The sequence below is a fragment of the Zingiber officinale genome, chromosome 4A (genome assembly GCF_018446385.1).
Source record: "Zingiber officinale cultivar Zhangliang chromosome 4A, Zo_v1.1, whole genome shotgun sequence".
NCBI lineage: Eukaryota > Viridiplantae > Streptophyta > Magnoliopsida > Zingiberales > Zingiberaceae > Zingiber > Zingiber officinale.
Window position 1 is genome coordinate 107,827,424 of NC_055992.1, and position 20,072 is coordinate 107,847,495.

The following is a 20,072-nucleotide window of genomic DNA, read 5'->3' on the forward strand; positions in this document are numbered from 1 at the left end:
AGGAATGGAGCTTCGACCTCCGGTGACCTTCCTCTGCTGGCATCGACACCCTATGCTCAGCTCCGGCCGGTGTTTCTCCTCTCCAAGTCATCTTCTGCCGAGGATTCTTTGCTACGGTGGTGCCGCGGCCGAACAACGATTCTTGGTGGCTAGGGCACGGTGAGGAGCAAGATTCGTGTCGTCTCCCAATCAATCGACCTTCCCTTTCCCCTCTTCTAGTTCCCTTCATCCCGATTCTGTTCGAGGGTTCTTGCCGAGCCTTAGTTTTGTTCTAGGGCCGTGGGATCGAGCTAGAGCCATCTGATCGCCGGTGTGAGCTTACTTTAGGGCTTCGAAGGTAAGCAACCGAAACCCTTCTTCCCGACTTCTATTTTGATTCGTTGCCGGATTCTTGTGATTCACGGATTTATGCTCTGTTCTGGTGTTATGGTGATTTGGGTGTTGATTTAGGGCACGAGATTGGAGAAGAAGGGTGAAGTGCTATTCTGATCAGTGAGATGTGCTCGGGATTTCAGCAGGATTGTGGTATGTGAATTCATCAGTGAGGGGCTGTTGAGGTGAGGATCTGTTCCAGTGGTGTTTCCTTGCCGGCAGCACACAAAACCAGCATCAACAGTAGCTTGATTGAGGTATGTGTCGGAGTAATTGATACATGTATTGATGAATTAGGGATGAGTTGGATCACATTGATTAGTGTAATGTTGTAGGTGAATTATTCTAGATGAATTAGGTTAAGTGTGATTGTTTAGTTGAATGTAGGTAATTGATCTTGGATGTAGATCCTATTAAATTAGGGATAATTGGATTTCATGATCATCTGTAGATTTAGATGGTGATTTGTATGATTGGTTAGTATATGATTAATTGATACGTGATGTATTGGTTTAGGGTTAAATTGTATTACTATATGAATTAGGTTTATGTGTTGATAAGATTTCCTAATCTAATGGGTGATTAGGGATTAGGTAACTAATCCTAATCGACCATTGGATTTAGTTAAATAAGTTGTGGTTATGTTGATTAGGGTTTTGCCCTAATTTAGTTTTAGGAATTTTATTTAGCTATTTCATTTGAATTTAGCTAAATAAAATGTACATGTGTTTGTTGACGCAGAATTCTGATTCGAGACGGACGTCTCGACCTTGGATTGTTTGACTTGTACCTTCTATTTGAGGCGGGTACCCTTTGACTTATCTTTTAATACTGTCTTATGATATGTATAGTTTTATATATAATTACTAGTGGCAGATGGTAGATTTATTTCTTCCCTGGTCTTAGCTTAGTTGATACCTATCACATGCTTCTTCTGTTAGTTGCTTTACATTAGAACTGGATACTTTTATCTTTTGTCATGTGTATCTATGTTTATAGAGATGGATTTGTATTTATAGTGCTTCACTATACTGGATTAGTTGCTTTACATGTTTGATACGTGTCCTTGGATTCATGATACTTATATCATTGTTATATGTGATGTTCTTGGATTTATGTTGCTTATATCATGGTTATATATATGCGTTTACCTTTTTGGCACACACATATATGGAGGAGGCTATGTTCAGGTATGACATACTGTAGCCGCATGCACCATATTGCATGATTGCATGCTGAGCGATTGACGACTCCATTATTGTTGAGCTCGTCGGCCGGCTACATGAGGGCCTGCACACAGCGTGACCACTGCATGGGTAGTGGCACAACACTCAGGGTGTGTATGGCAGGTTGCTCGGTGGTGCACCGCGGGGGTGCTCATGGGTGGCACGATACAGCGGGGTTGCAGCCGGGATCCCTCCCCGTCATTGTGTACCGGGAGATGAGAGCATTGCGCTCCCTCACTATGTTTGAGGCAGGAGGATAGGTGTACTCCGACAACATCCCGTCCACTCGGTCACTCATCAGGGGTAGTGACGGTAGAGTGCACGGTTGTCACAGCCCTACCCACTCGATCTCACCATTGTGTGTGAGACGGCTGAGCATGGCAGTAGGGGTGACCAGGACATGTCATTTGCATCATATGCACAGATTGCATTATTTATGATTGATGCATTTTGGTGATTGCATATGATTGACATGCATACAGGTTATATGTTTTTGCTCTGACTATTTTTATCTATGTATATTCACAGTCAGTTGCACAAGCCTTGCAGGTGAGTACAGTTTATTTTAGTTATGCATTTTCTTATTATTCTTGCTATAGACTGTACTTTATGCCTATTGCTGGTTATTATAGTTTATTTCAGCTATGCATATCTGTTATACTGTTAGGAGACTGTACCGTAGGTTGTACTGTTAGGAAACTGTACTGTAGACTCTATGGTTTAGTGTACCATACCATAGGATGTTACTGGTGGTTATATGTTGCTGTACATATCTATTGGATTACCTGCTGAGTTTTTTGAACTCACCCCGTTGTTACTATTTTTCAGGTTGAGGCTGTCGGGAGATATTCCAGTCGCTAGCCCCGTTATCGCGAGGATTTTCTTTGTCGGATTATATTTTGCTTTTGCATCTTATATACTTGTATTGTGGGTTTGTATTATGGACTTTATATCGAACATTCGGGTTTGCTACTTTTGTTTTCCGCTGCGGATTTTCTCACTACTTCGTGGATTTGTTTTCTTCGTTGTAGTGAAGTAGGATGTTTACATATATCTTCGAGGATTCTATATCGTTCTTTCTTGATATAAACTGTGTGGTTTGTTTCTTATTTGTATTGTATTGTTCCGGCCGTGTGTGGCCGAGGTATAGATATATGTATTCTGGATTCATATTGTCACCCGTACAGGGGAGATGCTGTCGAAATTTCTTCGGACAGGGACTACCTGGGGCGTGACAGATCAGAAGTAGAGATGAAAGCTAACCTGATCGGTCAACCGAACACATGGATTGGTCAACTAAACGATCATCATATTAAAGGCGCATTAATGAAGAATCTAGACGAATAAGGAAACTACACTGTTCGATCGATTGAATAAGGTGATCGGTCGATCGAACAATAAATGCTATTAATGAGGAGAAGATCAGATCTCAGTGAAGAAGGAAAGTACAGTATTCAGTCGACCAATAGAGGGCTTGATTGACCTAACGGATCAGTTGACCGAACAATTTTTTAGTCGACCGATCAACTCCTATAAAAGCAAGCCTCGAGCACCAAGCCGAGACAACTGTCTGAACATCACTCTGTCTTATTCTACTCATGACTCAATTGTTCTATGTTGCAACTCTCCGTGCAAGATTCTACACTAAGAAGTGCTGACACTCTTAATCATCTACTCCTTATCGGTATAATTTTATATAGCTTGCATTGTACTTAATTTCAATAAGATAGTAGGATATTACTATATTATATTATTCATTGTACGAATTGCTTCTTTCTGGAGGTTTTGAAAAGAAGGATTATAGTGAATTACCCAACAGTGTGATCATGGATTGCGGGTCTTGGAGTAAGAGTCGACGTAGGCTTCGAACCAAGTAACCACTTAAGTCTTTTGCATCATTTTCCTCTGTCGCTTTGGTATTTATTCTACAAGTCATTACGAAAAGAAAAGGTTTTTAACAAATGATATTCACCCCCTCCCCTCTATCGCTCCCTCTCTATCCTTCACTTTCGACTCCATCTTCTTCATCTAACACTTGTTCCTCTAGACGATTAGTCCAATGAAAAATGACCCTGCTCTGATACTAATTGTTGAGACCTTTGAACATCGGTTAGAGAGGGTGAATAGACGGTCCACCCTAAATCGTTCATTTGTTTCGTACACTCATTAGTGCACAGCAGAAATATAAATACAAAAGCTAAACTAAAACAAGAAAGAAAACATAACATGTTGATTTACGTGGTTTTAAGATTAGGGCTCCTACTTCATGGATGTCCGTAAGGTGGATGATCCCTCAATTCGTCGGTGGATCAATCCTTGGCAAACTCTGGCTAGTGACGACTCCTTCTTGGTGGAGAAATCTCGCCACAATCTTGATCACGAACACTTGGATCAACGAGAACTTGGAGACTCTAATTAGGAGTTAACCACCCCTAATTTCATTATCCAAGCCAACCATCCTAAGCTCCATTATATAGAGCTTAGGGAAAAACATCCAAGCTATTTTTTCGCTACCAGTCGACTGGTAAAGTGGCCTCTATGAAAAATCAACCGTTACACCCCAACAACTCAATACTAATTGACTGGTGTCAGGACCAATCAACTGGTGTTAGAACCAATCAACTGCTCTATATTGGCTGAGTGAATAGAAGCATTCTATTCTCTCCCAATCAACTGATGAACACTTAGTCAATTGGTAACCCTAAAACCATAAACCCCAGAATTCTATTCTGAGTTTGTTGGTTCCCAATCACTAGTCAACTAGTAAACTTTAAACCTAGGATTTTATCCTAAGTACAATCACTCATGCACTCGTCCTTACCCGTATAACTTTGACCTTACCTTCTAGTCTCCTCCATCAGCCTTGGATGCCCCACATTTAAATTAAAGACGTGATTGTAATTAAAGTGCAATCTTGTTAATGCCACGCTTAGGATTTGCTCTTTGCCACATAATCAGGATAATTGGGATAACAAAAGTTGTATTAGTCCAGTCCGTCAAACTTATACCTCCTTCAACTAGACTTAAAAGGGAGACTAGTGATACGGAAAGTAATTAGGGGGTGTCACGTGGCCAAAGAAGTTAATAGCTTCACCAAAGTGGTCGTTGAAGACAACAGCAAGCGACCCCGACTCCTGACTCTTGACTTCTGACTCCCGACTCCCAACTATGCGTCCCGACTCCCAACTCCATGGTGATTGATCCCTATACCTTGTTCCTTGATTCAAACACATCTCGGCTAAACCAGAATGGTGCCAACCACTGATAACCAAGATGATAAGCTATCACTGGATGAAAACGTGGGAAAAATAGCTATTATTTAAGAAGAAGGCGAGAAACATAGCCATTTATTCTGAAATAAATTGGTAACAACAGTCATTTAATTCTGGGAAACATGGGTAATGAAGGCGATAATTTGGGGACATATGAAGAACGTGGAAATCAATTGCAATCCTATAAAAGGTAGCATGTACTGATGGTCACAGGTACACACACAGATAGACACAAAACCCTAACTTCACAACTCTTCTACTCTTCTCATTCATCGAACACTTACTTGAGTGTTGGAGTAGCTACGCCGGAGAACTCCCTGACTATCATTTTAACTTGCTCTTCTTGGTGTTTTCTTCCTAGGTTTCACCATAGCATTCCGCAACCTTGATGCATGTTCACTGATGAGTTGCCCGTCTGCATTTTCAAGCAGGATCAAATATCTTATAAAGAAAGATAAAACTGTGTACAATAAACCCTTCTCGTGATCTCATATTGGTGGGAGATTTATGCATTGAGCTACCTTTTATTGCTTTAACTTTGATAAATTATCAATCCAATTTATTTAGGCAAAACTATTTAGTTGTTAAATATTAATGGTGAAAAAAGAGTATGTATAATAACTTATGGAGGAGCAAGAACCTAATAATAACGATATAAAAATGATAACTATAGAATAGAAAGAAATTATAAAAAAAATAAAGAAAAATAATAGTACAATATTAAATATATTTTTTATTTTAAAAATATTTTTATAAAAAAATATCAAGTATTATCGATAAATATTATTAATTTGTTAACCAAATTTAATTTTGGTCATTAAATTAAATTTTTATCAATAAAAAATTAAAAAATATGGATGAAATTTTGATAGAAAATAAAAATAAATTAGCAACTAAATCTAACTTTAACCATAAAAAATTAAAATTATCAACAAAATCTAACTTTGACAAGTAAAAACTTAAATGATGAAATTTAACTTTTATTTATAAAAAAATAAAAATCATTTATCAAATCTAAAAAATAAAAATTATTAACCAAATTTAATTTGAATAATAAAAATTTAAATTTTGATTAAAATAAATATTAAAATTTATTTTGGTCGATAATTTTAAATATTTACTATATGTATATATATATAATATAAATTTTGATAGGCCCCAATATAATAGGTGTAGGTGTGGTAGTGTAAACTAGCCGAGTGAAATTTGATTGTGATTGTGTTCAAGATTATTAGGAACAATTAAACATGAAACAAAGATGAAAATATCGCCAACTAAGCTGAGTAGAGATTGAACTATTCTTCCACCCTTTGTTAAAGAATACATGTCATTTACAGCTTTCGAACTATTTGTGATATCAAAAAAAAAAAAAATCAACCTTGAACATAAATAGCTTCTTTAATGTCAAAAAATCACAAATGACAGTTAATTTCTTGCTATTGATTATTTTGTTTTAATATTGATTGTTGAAGCAATATCATAGAAATTAGGGTAATGTTCCATTGTTTAGGGTTTAAAATATGTTTGCTTTGTAGGATGTCTTTATTATGAGTTTCGTACTTAGCTCAAAAGGAATTAACGAACCAAATGAGCTCACGGCCAACAAATCAAACATAGAAAAATAATTGGATAGATCAATTTAGAGTTATACGATTCATGACATTGTTATATTTTTAAGAATATTAAAATCACACATTATTCCATCAGAGTCGTTGTAGTATAGTGGTGAGTATTCCCGCCTGTCACGCGGGTGACCCGGGTTCGATCCCCGGCAACGGCGTTTTTACTCATATTTGTGTTGTTTTGACAAGCATTAGCGGCTCAGCGCGTAGCCCACCCAGACGCGGCCGGCGTGCGCCGCCACGGCACGGTGGTGGCACCACTTGATGAGCACCGCAGCGAAGGCGGCGGCGAGCGCCACCGCTTCGGCGCCCGTTGACGCGGCGGGCCAAACCGGAGAGAAGATCTCGTTGCCGCGCCACGTGAAGCCAATGCGCGAGCACGCCATCCCTGCTGCCCCCGCCGGCGCTCGCACTGAAATCCTCGTCAGATTCCACGAGGCTAAATAGGCGGCGGGTTTAGATTGCCAATTATTTTATTTTGGGGGCTTTATCGAGCAGCAATCTCCACTTCGATTGTAGCCTATTGATGCAGTACAATCAGCCATAATACTTATTACGAACCAAATAAACTCTTCACTAATGTGCAAAGATTTTTTTAGATATTTGCTCAAGAAACAACTTTCAACTACACGTTCCATTGTAGTCATTTACGGAATGGAAAATGTGAGAAAAGGAACTCCGATTTCCATAACAGATCGTCTCCCTGGAATCAGTCTAAATGTATATTATCTATACATAAAAACCTTTCAAAAATTTGTTGTCACTCTCAAACTTCACACAAGCCTCCATCTTACTTCCGTTCGTTAAGAGCTCATTAGACAATTTTGTGAAATGGTGCTGGACTTGTTCGAGTTCATGCTTAAGCTTTTCAACCTGTAGAACAATTGAAAGTTACTAATTCAATCGATTGGAATTTTGTTTATGTAATTTATCTAAACATATAGCCTTAAAGCAAAGTTAAATAAGTGATATATTCTCTAGCTTGGAATCAAGTTACCTTGCACAACAGCTCTTTCTGTATTCTTTCATGCTCTAAGCACCTGGGCAAAGCATTTTAAAAAATATAGACGTGAGCAAACAACTTAGAAGGCATGACCATATGTTCTAGCATGATATAAAAGAAACAGAACAGCTTAGCTTGCACTCACTCTTCATGCGCTTCGATATTTTCTTGTATCAAGGCTTTTATATCCACACCTTTTTGCCATCCAGCGCAATTACTTGCCTGCAAGAAGATTGATATGTATCAGCTGCAAATTCTTATGGTCGAGATTATCTGGAGGACAATCCATTTCACAATACTCTTCACAGATAAAGAAATTAAACAAAAACATGTGACAACTAATTACAATGTAGTATAAGTAGATTTAACTAAAAGATGTTGTATCATAAACACTAGAGATTCAAGCTATAATACTAAAAACAAATCGATTAGAGATGGGAAAAAATTTATAATAGGAATAAAGTGTATATAGTAGAACTTTTTTAAAAAAATAACAGAGATTCAAAACTAAATGGAATGAGATTTCATAAAAATAACATCTTTAAATGTAAAAAATCTGTTTTCACCTCTCTACCAATACAACCCAACTCACCTCGGATTGAAATTTTGTTTGTTCTATGGCATCTTTCCCAAGACTGTAGTGTTTTTGCTTTCTAGGAGATTCCTTCTTTTCAATGGATTCTTCAGGTCTTCTTTTCATTCCTACATAAGCCCAACATTGCAACTAGATAATATAGGAGAGTACCAAAAAACTAGCATAAAATTGAGTGTGTTACAAGTAATTAGTATAATGCCATAGCACCACTTGGATTTACCTCATTTTTAAAAGTATCCTTATTTAGTATAATGCCACTAGAAGATACGTTGGGTGGTACTTGTGTTGTTGTAAATGTGTTACAAGTAATTAGTAACACTTAGGAAAATTCTGCTACTACTAATTTCACGACAGGTCGAACTTACCTAGCACAGAACTTGCATTGTGATTGATGATAGATTTTCCAGGGATGGAAACCATACATGTAGTGTCTATTGATGTTGTGGAGGTATTAACAGGGATGGGCATAATGCTACACCCAGAAGAAGGATGCAATGGGTGAGCAACAGACTGATATGCAGCTGAGCCAGGAATTTTCTTCTCGTAACCAACCAGATGGGAATGATGCACCCTATTATGGCAAAAAATGAACACCAAAAAATGTATAAGGAAAATAAAGTAGTTGCAAACCAAAACTTAAACATAAGAAAGCATATGAAAATTTCTAACTTCTTTTAGAAGAACAAACTCAAGGAGCATTACCTACCAAAGTGAATATACTAAAAAATGCAAAATGTAAGGACAAAATTCTAAATATAAACAAATAGAAGCTAAATCTATAATTTTGGTTAGTTGAAAGCTCGGTAACTTTCTAAGACTTGCATGATTTTCCTTCACATCACTCAGCATGTTCAGAATCAACAAACAAAGACCAAAATCACACTTTGTCATTAGTATTTTGTGCCCACATACATTCAGTTATTCCATTTTTGTAGAAGAGGGCAAATAGCATAACTAGGTAGATAGTTTGAGTGTATAGTCACGGATAAATAATGTTTTTACCATAGATTAGTCAACTGATCTCCAATTCATTTTGCCTAGAATGTACTACTCATATTATGAATTGGTTTCATGAGGGTACCCTCACTCCCTTCTAATGGTCAAGATAGTGGAAGGATTTGTGTCTTTATCATCTACCAAGGGAAGAGATCAACCTAACAATGCACGCTTGAGGATGCTCTTCCATAGCCCTAATAATAATAATAATAAAAAAAAAAAGGCAGCCCGGTGCATGAAGCGCCCGCTATGCGGAGTTCCGGGGAAGGATCCATTGTACGCAGCCTTACCCTGCTTTTTGCAAGAGGCTGTTTCCAGGATTCGAACCTGTGACCTTTTGGTCACATGGCAACAACTTTATCGTTGCGCCAAGGCTCCCTTTCTATCATAAAGGATCCATTATACGCAGCCTTACCCTGCTTTTTGCAAGAGGCTATTTCCAGGATTCGAACTCGTGACCTTTTGGTCACATGCCAACAACTTTACCGTTGCGACAAGGCTCCCCTTCAAAACCCTAATATAAACCTTAAAAAAATGTCAGAAAATAGAAATTACCAGTACTCATATGTCATTTGTTTCAATCGAGCCTCGAGCTTTTCATATAGACTTGATCTTTCAAAACCTTGCTTGTCATGTGTGGGTTTTAAATAGTTCGCCTCAAGTACACCTAAAAAGGTCAAACAATATTAAAATTTAACCAATGGGGCAATAACCTCCAAATCCAATGAAAGGTTATTGAGAAGCTTAGAAAGTCCTAATTTTGTACAAGTAGCAATGATAATGACTAAATGTAAAGCGAGAATGAATTAGAATTCTTACCAACCACACCTTTGCCTCTATGACTTGCTACATGGTGAAACGGCTGAGAAAGTGAAATAACAATTTAAATAAATAGATTCAAGAAATATCTTATCTTTACTAATTAAATATAGAATACAACTCAAATAATATGCATATGAAATGAAAAAAAAATACAAATTAGCAAAAGAACAAGAAAAATTCTAAATATAGATCTGAAGCAATCTTTTAATTGACCAAAATAGAAGTGTAGGATCAATTGAAATCAACAAAAACAAATAGGATTTATTACTAATTGGAATCAAAGATTATAGTATAAACAAACTAACATAATCATCATATGTCATATATTTTACCAAAATCAACCGGTTCATGTAGTATATATTGAATCCGTGAACATTGACATGTGGAAATTCTTTCAAGAATCCAATGGTGGTGACAACCTCAGCCTGCATTGTGAGAGAAATGATTATGTTGACAATTAAAAATTAGTGTTTTTCATAAATATTTAGGAATTATTTTACCAGAATCCATTAAAAAACTTGAGGTTGATAATGAAAGGGTAAGAATTTACATGTTTATAGTTTATCAGAATAAGTTAGCCATAAAACAATTCACAATTTGGGTTTAACATGAAAAATTAGCCAATATCTGATGGCTAAGCATATATAGGATGAAGCCATGAAGGAATATTTTAAATGTCATCAATGTAGTCAGTTTAGAAAAAACCTCCTCTATCTTCCCACTAACATGTGGTCGGTACTTAACACATTCACAGTATTTGAGATCTCTGGCTATATAACGGTGCTCTACTTCACATCCGCGTAACATAATTTTGAAATTGTCTGGCATGTGCAAGTATAGAATTGAGCAGTATACCTGCAGGATTACAAAGATATGTCTAGAAATAATAATATAATTTAAAGCGTATTCAGAAAACACAAAACGACTTTCTTATAATAAGTAGAACATATAAAGTAATACTCGGAGAGAATAGCAAAATCTCCTTGCAATATGGTTTTGTGTTTTTTGCAAACAAATACTATTTGTACGCACTTGATTAGGCGCTCCACTTATCAATATATCCTGAAACCAGAAAATATAAGCACTAAATTAGATCAACAGGTTTGACTAATAATAAGTGTCAATGGCTCAATACATCAAAACTATATAAATATTCAGCTAAAGTTCAGCAAGACAAGATTTGAAGTTTGGGAAGGATCACAAGTGCATGGAAGAAGACTTGTTATATAGGTAGAAACATGATAATGGAACCATTACATATTTGGACATATGTCCATACATGGAAATATAAAATGCAGCAGATTTTAATTTCAAGAATATGAAAATATTAACCTTTTCATCAGTTTCAAAGTCAAGTTCTGTCTCCCCCATGTCATTGTGCCATAAGTTATATATGATTATTTTGGTACCATGACTTCCCATATCGTTAAACTGCAAAGTAGATCGAGATGAATGTGATTCTGTTTGCCAAGACAAAGAAACAGAATGGTACCGAAGAATAAATTGAAAATTGGAAAGTTACATTCTCTAGCAAACCATTTTCCGTGAGGAAAGGGGACCATTTCAACAGAACAGACAAATTGGAAAAGAATTGCTCTTCACTATTATGAAACAATTTGGTCAATACACCATGGGAGGGATCAAAGGAGTAATCCACCTACCAAAACAAATAGATATTGATTGTAGATGATTTCAATAAACTAAAAAATACAAAAAAATCTAGAATTGCCTACTGAAAAGTGAAAACTATAAAACCAAGCTCAAATAAATGTTATCTTGGACTTACAGCAGGCACTACTACATCATTGTAAGCTTCTTGCCTCAAGAATGTATATGAAAGAAGACCCACACTTTGAGTTAGTACACTGAAAGAAGATATGCTAATCAAAATTAGTGATTTCATTTGACAGTCTTACAGATTATTAGAAAAATATGATAAAAATCAACATAAAATAGTTGGCCAGAGTGTGACAAAAATAGGGAGAAAGGCAGATGCTTCACAAAGAAAAATTATATTAAGAAAATACTAATTGCTTTAGAAATAAAATATCCATGTAATCTACAAATATTATATTTAGTTATGTTAGCGTCATAGAAATCATCTAATCTTCCACATATTTTCTAATCTTTTAGTAGCATGAAAATCTAGAAATCCTCATATCATGTTGGTTGGAACTAGAGAGAAACTCTAAGTTTGGGTGGCATAGAAGCTCATTATATTGGATTGGATAATTGACGACTACTGTAGAAATTCTAAAAAAACTAGAACTACAAGTTATTTTATATTTTATTATCTAAACTAATCTCTACCTTCTCTTCATGCAGCGAGTGAAAACAATTGCATCTGCCCCAAGTCTCATTGTACTAGTCTTGAAGCCATTTCCATCTGATACATAGAACTTTACATGGATAATTAAATAATATTTGCAAAAAATGATAAGACCAAATTCAAGAAGACCATACATTGTCCAATGCTTGAAGAAGCTTCTTTATTAGAAAATCCAAAGCTCATGCAGCGCCGCAAGAGTATTGGATCCATTCCACCACCATCATCTTGATGTAAAATCAAATCAAGTCAAAAACTCAAGGGAAAATTAGTAAAGGAGAACAAAACACTCTCCTCTTAATATTAAAAACAAAAAGGTAAGAAACAAATATTTATCTGATAACAACTACCTTGAATTAATAATGAAGGTTTGCCTTGATTACTAAGTTTATCGATTTTGACAAATGTAGCACCATTACTTACCTGGATCACAGGCAACATTAGAATATTATCAATTTACTCATAGTTCACCAAAGGCTTTCTAAAGCATAAACTAATGCAACTGAAACCCCCACAAAATTTACTGTGGCATTCAAACATATAAATAAGCCTCCTGTATCAAGAAGAGAAAGCTATGCTCATAGAGAAGGCTGAAGGTCTTGCCTCATCAAATGCGTTATCAAGAAGCTCTGCTATTGCTGGAAATCAAACAAAAGAGATAAAGCAAGATAGCCAGTAAAATTTGAAAAATTAAAACTGTATTGATCAGATGCAAACAGTGGATACACCTCCAAAGACCCACTTATGTGAAGTAGCGTTTGAATGTAGAAACTTGGGATGGACACAGAGACGATTTCCAAAATCTCCTTGGTACAAGCATAGTATCTCATCAGAACCTATATAAATTTGAGAAGAAATCAATCCATTAAAGAGTAACTTACTATGTGACGTTGACTGAGTGTTCGGTTGATCTTCATAGTCCCCAGCACTCCAGAATCTCCCGCTGAGTGGAGCATAAGAACCAGTAGAGGGAACAACTTCTCCTATCATCGCTTCATTTATGCAGGAATTCAGAGAAGGTGTCTGATATGTTGCACCTATAGAGGATGCTGTATATTTCATTTGCTTTTCAGAAAGCTCACCTGAGATAAGATATCGACATAATTAGTTATATAAAGATGCACATTCTATCAAGCGTCAGCATTAGATCATCCCGAAAGATGCTCAATATCTTACAAAAGAGAGATTTTCAAACAAGATAAAGGGCAGTATTACAAAGGACGAACAAACTGGAGTTCTCCATAAAGATGATTCTTTTACGACTCTATGATTTAGATTCTCGGTCGAATAAGAGTCGGTAACTGGTGCAAAACCTGTCTAATCCTTAAGGTTCAGAACCGACATGGAGATGGCCATCACAAGCTGTTCTCTGCAAAGTTAACTGGGCGAACACAAAAAGGAACGGAAAAGACTGTCTTCTCCTTCCTCCCCACCTTTCAGCTTGGTTTACTTGGATGGATAACCAGAAAGAGGAAGGAAAGGGGAAGGCAAGCAGCAAAAACAAACATGAGGGAGCCAAAATCAGTAGACGATCATGCAGTCCTCATTACCTGTTCATCTATCTTCTTCTACCTTCTCCCATTCAAAATGTACAACCACAATGCAGCAACGCTCATATAAATGAAAACAAACGACGCATTCAACAGAGTGATTACTCTCTCAGCAGATTCAAAATCTTGGAAATGAAGAAAAATAATTAACACCAAAGGATAAAATCGAGCAACACTTACTTACAGAGCAAAACAAGACCCTTTATGATTCCTTCAACTTTTCAAAGTTTAGTGAAGCTTCCTGCTAAAGCCCCAAGAATGTCCTTTCTAAAAGGAGATCGTTGCGCGACAAATGCCCTCCTAAGAAACAGTGACCTTATATAGCGAGAAAAGGGTGGCGTAATCAGTAATTTTACTTGGAAGGAGACAAATACTTGACCACTCACCGGACAGTACTTCATCCTCCACGCGTACAGAGGATTGAAGGGCCGCATACAAGTTCCAGGTGACCGCATATAATAAAGTAGGTTTACAGAATTACAGGCGATGCGAGTGGCCTCATCATTTCCCTGCCAAAAACCGCCATTATTTTAATTTTATTTTAAAAAAAAAACAGTTTTATAAATTTACAACCATTTATCAAATAACGCACCTAAAAATTTTAATTGGCTAAAAAAAATGTATATTATTTTAGTATTTATCAGAGGATATATTTTTTTCAAATGTATTTCTATTTTTATCCTGCTGATAAATTTAATTTTTTTTAATTTTTTTTTTTCTCTTCTTTTTCCTATCTGCTCTCTATCTCTCCTAAGCATGCAACTTCTTTTATTTTTTGACAATTTATCCAATGATGCATCTAACAATCTTAATTGATCAAAAGACGTATATTATTTTGGTATTTATCAAAAGATATTTTTTCAAATGTACTTCCCTTTTTTATCCTTTTGACAAATCTAATTTTTTCTATCATTTTCCTTTTCTCCCTCTTTTCTTTTTTAACTTCTCTCTCATCTCTCCTATGTATGCAGCTTCTTTTCTTTTTCTTTTCCTCTCTTTCCTCTTTTTTATTTGCATCCATGCATAGCATAAGCCTGATATACAAATCATATTAGTCCAATGACATTTAAAATTTAGTTAATTTTTTAATTACATTTTAATACATTTAGAGAAGCTAATATAAATCATGAATAGTAAATTTGAACTCCTTATAATCTCAGAAATCCATAGGAATTGAAATAAGTGCAATCAAAGCTCTCTAAATCCAACAGTAGGTTTAGGTCAAAATCCATTGATGGACCTAGAGACCTCAGATTGCACTCATTTTAGTTTCTGTGAAGTTCTGATGTTGCAAAAAATTCAAATATACTATCCATTGTTTATTTTGACTTATCGAATGTGTTAAAATATAATAAAAAAATAGATAAAAATTTTCACGTTGACCCTGATATAATACATATCAGGTCCAACGTGGGTCTACTATATATTATATCAGGCCTAATGTGGGCCTAATATGTATCATATCAGGCCCAACGTGGGTCAATCATATCAGGCCCAATGTGAAGAGAATTAATGTACAATGCCTAATAATGAAAAATTCTATTTTACTTCTTTGAGGATACAACAATAAAAAGAGACTTGAATAAACCAACAGGTTTATCATCTGGACCAGCCAAGACCCATGATGATTTGAAATATGGAAGGATTAAGTGCAAATATAAGGTTCTTCATTAGAGAAACAAATAGAATTAACTGACAATGAAATGCTCTAAAATACCAAGCTAACAGGTTTGTGCTGAAATTACAAATTTTATGTAAAGTAAACAGTATAGAATTACTCATGGTTCACTAAGGGTTAATGGCACAAATTTTAGATAAGAGCAACTTGTTAAAAGTAGGTGGGTATCAACAAAACAACAAAACTATGCAAATAAACCAAAATTATTTAAGCATAAAAAGCTATAAAATATCTATAAAGAAACCTTCTATGGTTAGAGAAATCTGATCTCTCAATATGGTAAGCTCACATGAAGGTTCATCTGGCTCCAAAAGTTTTAAATTCTCCAATGTAGTTGTCAAAAGCCCTTGGTTAGCTAGTAATTCAGCATAATTCTCAAAAATCCTCAAAGAAGTATAATAGAATTTCCCATTAATAGGCATTGTACATTCATTCTCTCCACGTTGGGCCTGATATTGAATCATATTAGGCCCAATGTAGAGATTTTTATCGGTTTTTCCTTATTATATTTTAACACATTTGATAAGTCAAAATAAATAATGAATAGCATATTTGAATTCCTTGTAACCTTAGAAATCCACAAAAAGTAAAATGGGGGTAATCTGAGTTCTCTAGGTCCATTAGTAGGTTTCGGTCAAAACCCACTGATTGACCTAGAGAGCTCAGATTACACTCGTTTCAGTTCCTGTGTATTCCTGATATTGCAAAGAGTTCAAATATACTATCCATTGTTTATTTTAACTTTTAGAATGTGATAAAATATAAGAAAAAGAATCAGTAAAAAATCTCCATGTTAGGCATTATATGAATCATATCAGGCCCATGTTGGACCAGAATATGGAATCATATCAGGCCTAACATGGGTCTGATATGATTCATATCAGGTCTAACGTGGAGGTTTTTTGCTGATTCTTTTTTCTTATATATTAACACCTTCTAAAAGTTAAAATAAACAATAGATAACATATTTGAACTCCTTGCAATATTAGAAATCCACAGGAATTGAAATCGGTGCAATCGGAGCTCTCTAGGTCCATCAATGGGTTCCAGCCCTTATTTTTTGCAAAACAAAGTTAGTCTAGGTAAAAACAATATACATATAATATGAAATTATGATAGTCTCTGACTGTCTGGTTCTGACTTTGAGTTTCGTCGAAACTCTAGGTCGAACTGACGCCTACTGTTCCCTCCTCGGGGAACGCGTCCTCACCTACTCCTCTCAAGAGAGTTTACCTGTTTGCCAGCTCAGTCCTCCAGACCGACTGACTTTCTGCCTAGGGTTACCATCCCTTAGGGTTTTCCTCAACCTAGGGTTACCACCTCATAAGACCTAGGGTTTTCCACCTACCTAACCGCAGCTAGGACTTTCCACCACCTAGGGCTACCACCCCTAGGACCTAGAGTTACTACCCCCTAGGGTTTTCCACCTGCCTAGAATCCACTAGAACTTTTACCTAAGACAACTTAGGACTTTCCTACAAGCTCAATAAACCTTGGTAGATCACAAATAATCTTAACTTTGAACCTTTTGTCATTATCAAAACTCAGGTTCAATCGTCGGATGCTTCCCACACCAACCATCGCTCCCTTTTTTATTATGGAAACAAAAGTCAAAGTTAAGTAAAACATAAGAAGATAAATGTGCATGGAAAGATGCAATATCAAGATGCAAGTTTAAAAAGATTCAAAAAGATGCAATATTTATAACAACTTGTTGTATCTTGTAGCTCCCTCTTAATTACGTATTCACTACTTAACTTCACTTTTCTCTCCCCCTTTGTCATATATCAAAAAAAAATACTAAACAGAGAAAAAGATGTAAGGATAGGAACTTTTTATCTGCCCCTGAAATATAGCATTTGCTTGGCAAGTTGAAAGTAGACTTTAATTAAGAAAAAAGGAAAAAACTTAGCAAAGTTTTAAGCTTTGAAAAGTAATTTAGGGTTTGCCAAAAACTTAGCTAGATTTAAAGCTTTGAAAATAACTTAGCTTTTCAAAAACTTAGATAAACTTCAGTTTGAAAATTTATTATTTTTTAAAAAAACACTTAGCACAAAAAAAAACTTAGCTAAGCTTAGCTTTGAAAATAATTGTTTTGTTAAATACTTAGCTTTCAAAAAGAAGTTAATAAGAACTTAGTTTTAATACTTAGTTTTGTTAAATAATTATTGTTTTACATGTAAAGATAGACAAAAAATATTTAATCTATTTAACTTTAAACAGAATTTCTTTAAAAACAAATCTAATAAAAGCTTAGTTTCAAAAAAATTGATAAATGCTTAGCATTAAAAAAAAAACTTAGCTAAGTAAAAGTTTTCTTTGAAAAATACTTTATCAAATACTTAGATTTTGTCTTTTCAAAAATAGTTTTAAAATTAAATTTCCTCTTTCACTCCCCCTTAATTAATGCAAAAAAACTTTTTAAGTTTTAAAGTCCTAGAGTCCAAGCATGAGTAATAATTTATTTTCAAGCATAAACATCTACTTTTTAAAATAAATGTCTAACCGTTAGCTACTAGCTATTTACCATGAGGTAGTAGCTTTCACTTGGTTAGTCAAATTAAGTAAGTGTTTCAGTTAGTTTGACTAAGCATGGATAATTTAATTTGATTAATTTGAATTTGATATTTATTGCCCAGACTTATGTTGATGCACAGACATAACCATTCTGAAGTCCAGGCAGTACTCTATGCATCTCACACCATTCTAACTGTGCTCATACACAAATAAGGTAATCCTAGTGTGCTTGTGAGATGCTCTGGCTGAGACCTAGGGGAACATGCTTTTTAGGGATAAATAACTACGCTAAGTCCAAATTTTTGAAAAAACTAATAAATTGGAGTTTTGAAAATATTTTTCCTAGAGTTTTAAAATCAAACTGTTTTAAAAATAAAGAGGAATATTTTAAAAATAAGCTCTATTCTACTAAGCAGATTCCTATTTGTCTTTTAAGTGCACTGAACTCAAGTTCAGGTAAGGGTTTCATGAAAATGTCAGCCAGATTTGACTTGGACTCAACATAGTTAAGTACAATGTCACCCTTAGCTACATGATCCCTTACAAAATGATGTTTTACTTCTATGTGTCTAGTCCTTGAGTATTGGATTGGATTTTTTGTTAAATTAATTGAACTTATATTATCAATTAAATTTTTTTATATTTTATATTCTAATTGATAGTCTTTTAAGGTATGCATCATCCATAATAGCTAAATGCGCATTCCCCCATGACTATGTATTCTGTTTCAATAGTGGATAAGGCAACACAGTGTTGCTTTCTGCTTGACCAACTTACTAGGCACTGACCTAGAAATTGACAGCTTCCACTTGTGCTTTTTCTATCTAGTTTGCACCCGGCATAGTCTGAATCAGAATAGCTAATTAGGTCAAAGGTGCTAGTTATAAGGTATCAAAGTCTTACATTTAGGGTTCCCTTAACATATCTAAGTATTCTTTTAACATTTGTTAGGCGTGATTCTTTTGCACAAGATTGGTATCTTGCACACATACCTGCTACAAAAATAATGTCAGGTCAACTTGCAGTTATGTAGAGTAGACTCCCTATTGCACTTTAATAGTATTTTAAGTCTGCTGGGTTTCCTTCTAAATCAAAATCAATTTTAACATTAGTTACCATTGGGGTATTTATATTTTTAAAATTTTCCATGTCAAACTTCTTAATTAATTTCTTAGCATATTTTGTTTGAAAAATATAAATTCTGTCTTTGGTTTGTTTAATTTGTAAGCTTAAGAAAAAGTTAAGTTCCCCAACTAAGCTTATTTCAAATTCACTTTCCATTAATTTGGTAAATTCTTTTAGAAATTTAGTATTGGTTGAGCCAAAAATTATATCATCTAAGTAAATTTGGACTATAAAGATGTCTTTTACTAGGATTTTTACAAATAAAGTTGATCGATTTGACCTTGTTTAAACCCTTTAGATATTAGATAAGTTGATAGGTGTTCATACCAAGCCCTATGTACTTATTTTAGTCCATATAGGACTTTCTTTAACTTAAAGACATGGTTTAGGTGGTCCAAATCCTCAAATCCTGGGGTTGACTTACATACACCTCTTCCTTGATGAACTCATTTAAGAATACAGATTTTACATGTATTTGGTATAACTTGAATCCTTTATGTGCTGCATAGGCTAGCAGTATCCTTATGGATTCAAGTCTGGCTACGGGTGCATAGGTTTCATTATAGTCTAATCCTTCTACTTGACTAAATCCTTTTGCTATTAATCTAGCTTTATTTCTTACTATTTCACCCTTATCATCCAATTTATTTCTAAATACCCATTTAGTGTCAATTATGATTTTATTTATGGGTTTGGGTACTAGTTCCCAGACCTAGTTTCTTTCAAATTGGGCTAACTCCTCTTGCATTGCTAATATCCAGTTTGGGTCAAGTAGGACTTCTTCTATAGTCTTGGGTTCAATCTTAGAAATAAGGGCTATCTAACTTAGATTTCTATAGGATGATCTAGTTCGTACTCCCAGGGTTGGGTCATCCAAAATTTGGTCAGATGGGTGGTTGGAACTTATCCTAGAGGGTCTTGACAACTGGTTTTTTTTTATTCTTTAGGTTTAAATTGAATATCTTCAT

The 20,072-nt window shown here is 35.2% G+C and overlaps 1 protein-coding gene and 1 non-coding gene across 6 annotated transcripts; one reads left to right on the forward strand and one right to left on the reverse strand.

Annotated features, from left to right (window-relative positions):
* The first annotated feature begins 6,578 nt into the window (after positions 1–6,578).
* On the forward strand, positions 6,579–6,650 carry TRNAD-GUC. The gene has a single exon. It is a non-coding gene; the product is annotated as a tRNA-Asp (tRNA).
* Positions 6,651–7,069: 419 nt separating this feature from the next.
* On the reverse strand, positions 7,070–14,074 carry LOC121970491 (protein MICRORCHIDIA 6-like). 5 transcript variants are annotated; one of them, XM_042521252.1, is made up of 20 exons: positions 13,969–14,074; positions 13,116–13,316; positions 12,963–13,040; positions 12,838–12,872; positions 12,585–12,657; positions 12,372–12,461; positions 12,219–12,294; positions 11,695–11,773; positions 11,431–11,565; positions 11,241–11,339; positions 10,869–10,970; positions 10,614–10,763; positions 10,241–10,333; positions 9,906–9,948; positions 9,642–9,753; positions 8,456–8,661; positions 8,088–8,197; positions 7,641–7,717; positions 7,490–7,532; positions 7,070–7,365 (listed from the first exon to the last, which is right to left on the reverse strand). In XM_042521252.1, exons 2-20 carry the CDS (start codon positions 13,294–13,296, stop codon positions 7,222–7,224), a joined length of 1,926 nt encoding a protein of 641 aa, XP_042377186.1. In that variant the 5' UTR covers positions 13,297–13,316; positions 13,969–14,074; the 3' UTR covers positions 7,070–7,221. The 5 variants fall into 5 exon arrangements, with proteins under 5 accessions (XP_042377186.1, XP_042377185.1, XP_042377187.1 ...); XM_042521251.1 differs by having other exon boundaries at positions 13,965–14,074; XM_042521253.1 differs by lacking the exon at positions 13,969–14,074 and adding an exon at positions 13,785–13,953 and having other exon boundaries at positions 12,963–13,037.
* Between the last annotated feature and the right edge of the window lie 5,998 nt (positions 14,075–20,072).